We start from the raw sequence: 12239 nt of genomic DNA, 5'->3' as shown, positions 1-12239 counted from the left end.
ATACTGGCTCTCGTGTTTTGCCTTTTCAGCGAAATGGTGTAGTGTTTACCCTTGGTGGCGTTTCCTTTACACTGTGGTGTAGCTCGACCCCAAGTTTTAAGAGTGATTGTAGGTACATGTACTCAGGGTAACCTTCCCCTAGCTCTGCTCTTGCAATGCCAGAGTATTGGGTCGGCGATTGCAGCCAGTTGTCTCGACTTCGCGTTGAGGAGTGAGGACGAACTGCCTCCTGGGTAAGTCCCTAGTTATCTTTGGGTAATTAGCTCCGGGGAGCCAACGAGACTTCCCCCTCCCCCCCACCCCCACCCAAAAACCAACGTTGAATGTAATGAAAAAAAATTTCTGGGCGAGTCTTGGAGGCTCCCCCGGCATCCCTCCCTCCCTCCCTCCGGTCAGTGGTGTTTTTCACACTTTTTGACATCCAGCCTAAGAACTGTAGGTTGGGTCACCGGTGGGTGGGTCTGGGGCTCCCCCCTTCCTTCTCCCGGAGAGGGGGGGGGGGGGGGTTGAGCAGTCAGCGGCGCGGCAACATGATGACGATGTGCTATTTTGTTAATTTTCGTTTGGGGAGTTATGTCCACTTGTTCGGCCTTCGGTTGCAATAGTTTTACCAGAATACGGGTTTGTTTTGCGGCGCCTACCTTTCTGGGTGCCTGTCTCGGTCAATGGTAGACATAGAATACTCCCAACCACAGGGAGAGGGTCTATAGGCCATTGCTCCTTGTGCTTCTCTAGAGGGGGCCAGGTTCTGGCTCGTGGTCCCTGGTAGGCATGAACTCCATGCATTGACTGATACCAGAAAGATGTACATACCCATTCAGCTTGGATAGCTCCGGGACTCGCCCCAAAAATGGTGTTTCATTACATTCAACGCTGGTTTTTTGTTTTTCTTGGCTAGTCTCTCACTACCTCATGAAGGTGGGGAAAGAGGAGTGATGATTATGTATTTATGTATATTTACATAATTAATACTAATGAAAAATAAGGAGGACTGGCTAGCTGACTAATGAATAAGAACCATCTTGACAATTAATATATTGTATTAATATATTGGCATATTTTGGTGTAATATGTGAGAATTATTTCTAGTTTCTTTTTTTCAGAATCTGTTGCAAGTATGTGAACGTATCCCAACCATTGGAACACAGCTGAAGATACTCTCAACTGTGAAGGCAACAATGCTTGGAGCTCAAGGTTGGTACACATTTGTTGTTAAATCCTAAAGTAAAAATTTTCTGTGTGCAAGTATAATCTGTTACTTAATTCAATTTTTTTAGGGATAAAAAAATGTAAATTTAAAAAAAAAATTGTAAATTTGTGGTTTACTATTTTTATTAAGAATATTTTACTCTTATGTAAATTTGTTTTATATACACTATATCTAAAGAGTTTACTTTAGAGAAACAATAGGACATTTGGAATTAAATGCAATTTAGCACTTGCAGTCCAATGATGCAATATGTGCTTTCCTAAAAACCCAAGCTTGCAGTACACGTTAACAGGTACATTTTCACCATAAATTAAAATTTTCATTTATGTTTTTAGTGAATTTAAGGGAATTTTCACTTGTATGAAAAAAATAAAATTTCACAAATTTTGTCATATTGTAATGTAAACTGTTAAATCACTGAACGGTTTTTGCACGCATCATTACCCAAACCTTATTACGTGTTATGATATCTTTGGCGATTTAGTGGTATTTCATGCTATAATTTACTGTGGATATAGTGTATACTGTACTATAATCCTATCATAAAGCAACAAACAGAAAAGGAGCAAGTCATTCATTAAGAAGTACAGTAAGGTATTGCAACATCCACTGTGAAAATAAATGAAAATTTGTAAATATAATAAACATTTGTGAACATTTGCATGCAAAAGGAAATCTGATTAAACAACTCTATATCATTACAGTAATATAAACTATTATGAGGCCCTTTCTTTTCTTTACAAATGATAGCAATCATTTGCAAAACATTTGTGTAGTAAAAATGAAAAATGAATTTAAAAAAAAAAAAGACATTAATCTTGGGCACCTCCATCTACCGCACTCACACCGTACTCCCAGCAAGGGTGTGGAATACACACATCTTGGCAACACAGTAGTAATGTGTTTTACTTCCTATTAGATGATGGAAGAACATTTTCAAATTTTTATTTGCAAAATATAATAATATATGTAATGAACACTCATCAATGTGTAAATAATAAGTTTTAATCTTGTCAGTGAAATAACATTATTTTTATTTATTTTAACCACATACAAAATAATTTTTGCAACCATTTAATGATAAATTCTGTACAACAATAACCAACTCTACCTATTGGAAAATAATAAAAATGCTCATCAGCCATTTTATAACACATTGCATTTTGACGTATACCTTACATAAGGCGAAAAACTAATGTACAAGAAAATGGCAGGACCTTGCAAAATTGACATAATGTCCCATTTTGCTGTTCATGGGTCCTCTGTTTAGGTTAGGGAACTTTAGCACGACAGTCTCTTGATGTTGGAAACGCTGGCGAGAACAAGCTGCATTAGCAGCACCCCACCTGCCTGCCTAACTGGTCAATTTCAGTGGATGGCATTCAAACAGACCCCCAGAACACAAGAGTGCTAAGACAGTTTTAAAGTAATGCATTTGAAATTGAACTAGTGGAGCACTATTAATAAAATGTTTATTGTCCCTGTTTCTTCAGAATAAGTGCTTCATTCGCATTTTTTAAGGCTGGTTCTTACTGAAGCTTCCATGCATATTGCCTAACTCATCACTGCTTAAAACCAAGGTGCTGCTCCTTCCTATTTATTTATATTACATAACACAGTTATAAGTACATATTTCTAACTACTTTCTGGGTGAGCCCTCTGTAGCTCCTTGAAGCTATTTTGCTGAGATTGCTCCATGTAAATGGTCACATCAGCTACAGTAGCTCAGTTTGGCCTTCTGGAAACCAGAGCTAAAACCTGGCCCACCCATCACAGGGGTGCAGTGTTAGCATGACAATTCACCACCATGCCAAAAAAGCATCCAGAAAGTCAGGGAAGCTTTACAGACAACTGGAGGGATAACAAAAAAAATTGCCAAATAACTCTGCAATCAATTCACACAGAACAAGTGAACTATTCAAAATTAGCACAAAACTCATAGTACCAAATGCCACCACCAGGCTGCCTGGCTTCAACGCACAGCTATCTTCTTTACCCACTTAATTCGCTGAGGTCCACCTGGACAGTAGGTTGTGGGGTTTTCAGCCATGGGAAACAACCCTATGGAGGCTGACCCTTAGCCTTAGCCACCTGACCATCTGCTTCAGGCTGAGCTCCAGCCATCCTTGGACTTGTTCCTGTGAGGGCTATTTGCTTTATACTCTGTTCTATATTTTAGTTTTTGTTTCACATGTTATCCATCCAGCTTGTTGTATGGGCTTGGCTTTATTGTAGTCTGGGCTGCATGTGCTCTGGGTTCCATCCCAGGGTATCCACTAGCATTATCCCTGTATTGATAGATATCTTCTCTGGTGTGTTCGGGAGTTAACCCCATAGAAATCAGGCCACTAAAGTGGAGAACCTCACTTAAGGCTGTTCATGAGTCTGGGGGCTCTAGTATTTGGTTATATGATATGCCGCAGATGCCAGTCATAGTCTGGTTGTTTTGACTGTCTTTGCATTTGTCTTCTGGCAAACAGCCTCAGTGCTTGGTTGTTTTGCTTGGCTAGCTGCATTCAGGCCCTGGTAATCCACTCATGGGTCTTTGACATGGTTGGTTCAGCCCATCAAGCTCTCACTCGCCATGTGCATATTTGAAGGGTGCTCATTATCTTTGCTACCAGACAGTGGTCTTTCTTTCTGCCTCTGCCATGCTGCCTGTTGAGTCAGTGACACCTATATGACACCTTGCTCCGAGTCCTGTGTGATCTGTTCCCTCTTGGTCTCTGCATTGACTGATTTGGCATCCAATGCAATGACTTTTCAGGCAGCTGCCATTTTGAAAGCTAGATTTGCTAGGGTTAGGTATTCGCTGTATTTTGACAGTTGGATGCCTTGGAGTTGGCCCCTTATGGTGCTTGGGGACCCAGAAGTGGAGGTATTGTCAGCTGAGTCATCAGTCCTGTCCTTTTTATCTTGGTTATTTCTAGCTCTGCACCTCATGCCTAATACTGTTTTGGGAGAGGGGGTTGGATATTTTAACAGGGTTCTGGTAGCCTTGTATTTGGTTAATATACTTGGTCCCAGTCAGTCATGTGTTACCTTGGGTCATGTTTTCCAACCTGGATTATCTTCATCCTTATACATGCCACCTCTCCTCCTCCCTGTAAGTCCCATTTTTGGTCTCTGTGGTTAGTTAGCCTCAGGAAGTCAGCATTTTGACCTCAGGAAACCCAGTATTTGAATGTAATGAAATGCCTCTTTCTGGATGAGGCTCTATGGCTGTATGAGGAAGCTGGACCTCCTGGTAATGATATTTGGTGCTATGAGGTTTTACACTAATTTTGAATGTTTTTCTTGTTCTGTGTACTCGCCTACTTGTGCTTGCGGGGGTTGAGTTTTGCTCATTTGTCCCACCACTCGACTGTCAATCAACCGGTGTACAGATTCCCGAGTCTGCTGGGCTCTTATCATATTTACATTTGAAATAATGTGTAGTCTCTGCCTCCAGCACTTCACTGCCTAATGCATTTCATCTCTATTAATGTGTGAATCATTTGCAGAGCTGTTTGATGATTTCGAGGCTTTGGTCTTTTGCCTTGCAGATTGCTGTAAAACTTTTCTGGTTTTCTGGATGCTTTCCAGATGTGGTGGCAAATTGTTGCTCACTGTCAGCATCTCTCTGAGGAGAGATGGGGGGGGGGGGGGGAAGGTTTTGGATCTGGTCTCCAGTAGGCCAAATTGAACTTCTGCATTTGATGAGAAAAATTTACATGGAACAATTTCAGGGAGATAGCTTCAGGGAGCCACTGGGACCCATCCAGAAAGAGGCATTTCATTACATTTAAGACTGGACTTGCAATCCAATAAAAGGCCTACAGTTATTAATTTAGCCTTTGTCCCATCTAGTATAAATTACATGTAGTTGGCTATGGAGTATATGTTGAAATTGTGTGAAACTGGTACAGTACAAAAAGGCTTGGATATATGTTAATCTTGCTACATATGTACTTTTGTATACCATGATGTTCATGTTACATGTTTTGTTGTCATTAGGAATTCTTGTCATTTAGAAGATAAAATAATGTTATAACATTTTGTAGATATAGTATACAAAATTATTTGCATTATTAATGCCTCATTGATTTTAAATTCAATTTGCATTTTGTGTTATATGATGTATAAATATGTAATGTGTGTGAGTACTGTCACTATCAAAGTGTAATTATTTGTGTGTAGATAAAAGATGAAAGCTATACTTGTGGTATCCTGGCGTGTCTATAATGTTTGTCATATGATGCTTTAATACTGCTGGTGGTTTTGACATCCACCACCACCTTCCTTAAATTGTTCCAAAAATCCACAACTAAATTTGCAAAAAGAGAACTTTTGTTTGTTTTTTCAGGATGTTTGTTTCCTTAGTCTAATAACTTCCAATAACCATCTACCACTTTCCCTATCTTTTCCCCTACACTCTGCCATAACCATACTCTCACCATTCCCTTTACCACTTCACTGATCACCACCTACTTCACTGTCCTCCACTCCCTAGCTGTCTTCTCCACCCACTTCCATGTTGTGCTTTGGCTGTGTTTCATTTTCTATTGATGATGTATCTATCAATTATTTGGTTGTTGGTCATGATATCTTTGGTGATGGTCTGGTTATGTATAGAAATGATGTGATCTTTGAAAGACCCTTGTTTGTGCATTGGGAAGGAAGGTAGAGAGATGGTAAAGGCATAGATGACATTAGCCTTTCTAAAGCCATTCCAGTTGGTTAGTTTTTCAGGAGCAAGTTGGTAATCTTGTTAGTGGACATTACAAAATGGGATTCTTTGCTAGACAATAGGTGGTGGTGAGGCTCCTCTTGATGATATTGTTGGTTTTATTGTGATTTGTTTGCCATTCCTTGCGGTGTCAGCACTTCAAGCCATGCAACCTGTTTTCGTTAGCATTTGCCTCACCACAAAAATACACCCATATACAACGTGGATTGGGACAGTGTAGTGGAGCGCTACTGCGATAGGAAGGTGATGTGTTTTGAGGTTCATGCCTGTTACAGACATGGAGATTGACAAAATAAAATCCCTGGCTTGGGAAGCGCTAACAGTTGTGAAGCAAGCATAATCATGAGGTGCTTGTCTGGCCTTATGTTGCTTTCTCCATAAACGGGCTGAATTGCTTGCTGACTTTTGATGGGGATAGTTTGGGAACTGAAACTACACTCGAGAGTCTCACTTAGTGATGCATTGTGTGAAAGTTGGATCGTGAACCTGTTACAACTCTTAAGTCCTTCTGCTTAGATTTCTCTCACCACGTTATCAAATGTTGTGGAAGAGAACAGAAAAGTTGTTAACGTAGAAATTGTTTGACTTTTGTGAGACCAAAATTTGAATATGCAGTGGTTGTATGGTGCTCATATCTAAAGAAGCACATTAGTAAAATGGAAAATGTGCAAAGACATGTTATTAATGGCTGCCAGAACTGAAAAACATGAGCTACGAGGAGAGGCTAGTGGTGTTAAATACGCCAAAGCTAGACGATAGAAAAAAATTATCATTTCATGCAAAATAGTAACAGGACTCGCCAGAATTCACGAAGAGGAATTTTTTAAACTTGCAGTTTCAAGAATAAGAAGTCATAGATTCAAGCTAAAGAGACAAAGGTGCAGAAAAAATATTAGAAAGTTCTGTCTTTCAAACAGTGGTATACGGTTGGAACAAGTTCAGTGAGAAGGTGGTGGATGCCAAAACCATCAGTAGTTTCAAAGCATCGTGTGACAGAGTCCTGGGGAGACGGGACACCATGACCATAACTCTCATTCTATACCTGCACTTAGGTAATTGCATTGAACTTCCGACTTTTTTGCTTCCCCAACTTGCTTAAGAGCCATACTAGCTTAGTGCTTTCTCTGATAATTACTTTTGTATTCCCCAAATAATTTGTTTATATTTTTACTTCATGTGATGTGAAGCAGTTGAATTTAAGAACTCAAGAGGAATTATTTAAAAATTAGGAAATAATGTACACAATTAAAAACAACAGTAGTGTTAAGGTGGAGAATCAAATTTTGCTCATGACTTGAGAAATTTGGTGTCAAATATTAGTTCTAACACTTTGGGTAGTTTCACGAGAGGCAGTATAAAAGTAGTTCTTTTTGTCTACAGCCTTTCTGCCTTTCATAATAATTTTTATTCTGCATTATGCATATGATAAACACCGACTTGCTTGTCTAATACAGATGAAGTCCAATTATCTTAATAATTAAGAAAATTCGAAAGTTTTTAATTGAGTTTTGATAAACTTTTCTGGGGGAAGCCCCATCGGCTCCCCGGAGTTTATCCAGGCTTATATGCAAATGTCAGACTTTGGCATCAGTCATGGGTATGGAGTTCTGTGGGCCTACCGAGGACGACAAGCCAGAACCTGGCCCCCTCAGAGAGGCATGGAGAGCAATGGCCTATAGAAACCCTGTGTGGTTGGAAGCATTCTGTGTCTGCCATCGACCGGGTCAGGTACCCAGAAAGGTAATCGTCCCAAAACAAACCCCTATTCTGGTGAAAATTGCTACCAAAAGTCGAGCAACTGGATAGAACTCCCCAAAAAGAAACAAGCAAACGAGCATGATGTCACATGTTGCTGCGCCGCTGTCTGTGCAGCTCCTCCCGCCTCAAGAGGGGGAAGGGGGAGCCCCAGACCCTCGTGCTGGCTATCCACCCTTCAGTTCTAAGGCTGATGCTAGAGGCAGAGGTCATGTGCTCTGGCTCCAGTGATTTTTCAGCACTGTGCTTAGTGTGTGGTGGCTGTCTTCCAGGGGTGCAAGAGCCAGGAGTTATTCTACAGTACTCGGGCAGCATGCACCTAGGGTTCCCTTCCCTAGGTGCAATGTAAGTACTGTCCTTGAACCTTCCACAAGTTACTTGGGTCCTGCCTCTGCTGGGCTGTTTCACTGCTCGGTTTTTTGGCTGCCCTTTGGGTGCTTGGGTGTTTTGTCTCCCTTGTTTACCTTAGGGTAAGAGGCAGTTTGCACTGGTATGGGGTGCAGGGTGCTGCGCAACTTGTTTTCACCATTCATAGCCGCCAGTCATGTTCCTTTGGGTGCGTTGTCCTCTTGCGGGTTTTTTCTTTTTCTTTTTGCCTTGTGGGGGGGGGGGCTGCCTTGCTTGCCCCCTGCTAGGTCTCCGTGAATGTTCATGTCCCGGGGGTTCAGTTTTTAGAAGGTTGTTTGGTAGACTTGGGCGCCAGTTAGCAGTACCATGCCTGGGCTTCTCTGAGCGTGAGTTCCGTCTCAGGACCCTGGGAATCCCCATGGGGGCGCGTGGGTTCGATGGATGTGACTCCTGAGTCCCCCTCGCTTTGTGCAAGTTCAAGGGTTGCTCTGTTCCCTTGTCTCAGGTTGACTCTGTTTTTGCCTCCGTCTGCTACCTGTGATGTCGGTGGCACCTTCGACCCGGAGTCCTGTGAGTTTCGTTGCTTGTTTGTGACTCGGTTACCCGGTCTTATGCTGACTATGTGGGTGCAGGCAGCACGGGCATTGCACGTTGGGTTCAGGTGGTTGCAACATGTTTGGTTGTTTGCTCCTCGGAAGCCCCGAGGCCGCCCTGTTTCGGTTGTTGTGACGGGGTTGGGGGTATTGGTTGCTTCGGTTTTGTTCCTTCCTCGCCCCCATGTCTTTCCCCTGTTGTGGTTTAGTCTGTTCATCCCCTTCCCCCTCCCTTTCCTCCCTGCATCCGGATCCTTTCCGTCTGTGGGTTCGGGGTCGGGGTCGGGGCAGGGATTTGATGGTCTTGAGACGCTGGCGGTCTCGGGGGTTTTCCCTTCTGAGCTAGCGACGATGGCATTCGACCCAGTTCCTCCAGCCAGGTTGTATGAGTCTGCCAGTGGGCCCCCTTCCTTAGTAATTTTTCCGCTGCCCTGGCCTTTTCTTGTGAAACTAGGGCTTTGGGTGGACGGCTCGGCCCCGGGGTCTGCCATGGAGGTTCCCGGGGTTGGGGAGGGGCTGACTTTGGGGGGTCTTGGACCCCATTGGACCCTGCTGGGGTTTTCTACCCTCAGTGCAGGACTTGCAGTTATGGGGTGTGGGGTTTTTCCTTTCCCCCTCTGCATACGAGTTGTTGGGTGTCGGCCCCTCCCCGGATTCGGATCCTTGTCCCTTCGGGTTCGTTCGGTTCTGTCCTTTCGGTGGGTACTTTTCTCCATTTCTCCCCCTTTTTCTCTGGGCCGGGATTTCTCCGTCATGGAAGGGTCATGTTCCTCTATTATCAGGGTTTCTGCATGACTTTTGGTCTCAGGTGCGACTGTGCCTTCTGAGCCTTCGTGATATTGTTCGCTTCTGTGAGATCTCAGGGGTTCAGGAAGGTCTTCGATTCTTCCCGCATTATTGGAACATCTGTTGTCTTCCGGTGAGGCTTACCTCCGGTCCTTTTTGGACTCGTTGGTCCTTTTCCGTGCCTCTTGTTTTTCAGTACTGTCTCGTTCTTTTGTCATTATATCTTCTCTCCATGCTCTGACTACGGAGAGAAGATAGTTTTCCCTCTTGTTTCTTTTTGGGGAGTTCTATCCACTTGTTCGGCTTTTGATAGCAATTTTCATCAGAATAGGGGTTTGTTTTGGGACGCTTACCTTTCTGGGTGCCTGACCTGGTTGATAGCAGACATAGAATGCTTCCAACCACACCGTGGTTTCTATAAGGCATTGCTCCCCTTGCCTCTCTGAGGGGGTCTCAGGTTCTGGCTCGTGGTCCCCGGTAGGCCCACAGAACTCCATACACATGACTGATGCCAAAGTCTGACATTAGCATATCAGCCTGGATAAGCTCCGGGGAGCCTCCGGGTCTCACCCAGAAAATGGCGTTTCATTACATTCAACACTGGTTTTTTCCATATTCATTCCTTGTTGATGCTTAATAAAAGCCATTTATAACATTTGCAGTATAATTGTTATAATTTTCATCATTTTTAATAGATGACTTACTGTACTGCATTAGTGTGTGCAAAAATAAAATGTGGAAATATTAGTTAAGAATTTGAAGAATTGCTAAATGTAGAGCACTTGACTAAATGGTTTGGGAAACGGCTAAATTTGAAAGAAGTTAGAAAGGTGCAACAAGGAGGCTTGTGGTAAAGCCAGTGGGAATATGGTTTAGCTCAAGATGTGGCTTGGTCAGCTCTGGATTTGCACCTTCTGACTTGGGCACAAAGACAGTTGAGCCTGGGTCTTCTTTTCAGCCAGCCCCCAGCCTTTGAAGCCTTTTCCTTGGACACTGCTTCTCTCCCGGGTGATGGTCATGGATAACGGCTTTACCTTGGGACTTGGGGAAGTCTGGCATGGGCGATAGGGTCCCATTTGATTATTCGTGGACTCGTGTTCCTTCTGCAGAGGATCTTCGTTACTGGGTACAGGGTTTTCATGTCCCCCTTTCCAATACGAGTTTAGCTACCCCCCCACAGTTTGTTTCTAGGTGCCCATGGGTTCCTCACATTCATACCTGTTTGATACCTGCTTGATGGGGTTCTGGGAGTTCTCCCAAATCCAGCCCAAGGCCAGGCTTGACTTGAGAGCTTGGTCCCGGAGGACCAGCCACATCCTTCTGAAGGTTTCCAACCTCTCGACTTTCCTCCCATGCAATCCGGATTTCACTTCATTGATAGAATAGGCCTCTTTTCAAATTCGGTTCTTCTTCCCCATATTGGATGCTTTATGAGGTTCCAGAGTTGTCCTGGTTGGCAGACAATCTTTTATTTTTGCTTGAGGCTTCTGTCACTCCCCGCTTGCTTGACTGGTGTGAGCAGTGCTCCTCTTGCTGGGGTTATGGTGTCTACTATGGCATCATCAGCTGCTCTTTTTAAGCTGCATGCCCCTATCTTTCAACAGGCGGTGACCACGTTTGTTGCCTCTTGGTTTGTGTGTCGGCAGGCTGTGCTGGCCGCCTCTATAGATTTGGCTTGAACCCTAGCTCTTCTTTCAGCCACTCCTTTTCTCCATTATAGTTTCCGAAGGATGTTGTGTAAGGGTTTTTGTCCTCTGAGGCTACTACTTTCTGTCCATTGTCAGATTTCCTTTATCTTTACGCTCATCCTCGTGTTGTGAGACAGTTTGGCAAAGCTGTGTGCACTTCTTTCGGCTGGTCCTTATTTGTCTGATTGGTGCTGTGCTTGGTCCTCTTAAAAGTCCGGTTCAAGGGGTTTGCGGTTTGCCTCTTTGACAGGGAGGCTTGCATACATGGTTTACTGGTGCCTGGTCCCACGATTTGTGGGATTTGAGTCATTTAGTGCAGCCTGCAGTTGGATGGATTGTCACTCCTTCCTTTGGGGGGGTTAGGTCTTTCCAGGAAGGCAACCTTTCATCTTCATTGTGTCATCTTAGAGTAGGTGTCTTTGGGGGCGGTTGAGATGGCCTCTTTGCTTCAATGAGTTTCCCACATGTTTCCAGTCCCAAAATGGGATTTTCCAGATCTTCTGTTCATCTTCGACCTGTCTGTGTTAAACCGGTACATTTTTTGCCCGTTCCTTTGGAGTATCATGTTCCAGGTTCATCTCGTTCACGAGGTGGGCGCTTGGATGATTTCCCTGGATCTCCAAGGTGCATACTGGCATGTCCCTATACATCCAGGATTCAGGAATTTATTAGGTTTTGTCATGGAGGAACAAGCTTACCATTTCTGTGGGGGAGCCATGTTGGCTCCCTGAAGCTATCCAAACTGATATAGTACTATATTTATTGGGGTCATCAGTTACTGGAGTTCTTATGCTTATCATGAACCATGGGCCAGAACCTGGCCCCCTCAGAGAGGCGCAGGGAGCAATGGCTCCCTGAATGTGAGCACTTTACATTTAAAATGTTATACTTGCCATCAATCGGGGAAGGACTTGGAAAGGTACGTGAATAAAAACAGACCACTGGTTGAAAATTGTGAGCTACGTCATCAAAATAGCAAAAGAACTCCCCCACAAAGAAAACAAACAAGCAACACTTCATCCAATTAGCCCCCACTCATTATTGCTACTCCTACCCCTCCGCAGAGGGGAAGGGGGGAGCCGCCCAGGGTTACCTGGCAACCCACCACTTCGGTTTTTGAACTGATGTGC

The 12239-nt window shown here is 43.7% G+C and overlaps 1 protein-coding gene across 19 annotated transcripts in view; it reads left to right on the top strand.

Annotated features, from left to right (window-relative positions):
• Window positions 1-12239, top strand: part of Vinc (vinculin) — a 228296-nt gene that overhangs the window by 195475 nt on the left and 20582 nt on the right. For all 19 annotated transcript variants that reach the window (XM_069310862.1, XM_069310860.1, XM_069310858.1 and 16 more), the window contains one exon: window positions 1104-1194. In XM_069310862.1, the coding sequence (XP_069166963.1) occupies window positions 1104-1194 (91 nt within the window). The remainder of the gene's footprint in view (window positions 1-1103; window positions 1195-12239) is intronic.

Source organism: Procambarus clarkii, chromosome 68 (genome assembly GCF_040958095.1).
Source record: "Procambarus clarkii isolate CNS0578487 chromosome 68, FALCON_Pclarkii_2.0, whole genome shotgun sequence".
Taxonomy (NCBI): Eukaryota; Metazoa; Arthropoda; class Malacostraca; order Decapoda; family Cambaridae; genus Procambarus; species Procambarus clarkii.
The sequence above is the reverse complement of the archived record's forward strand: the minus strand, read 5'-3'. Positions and strand labels throughout refer to the sequence as shown.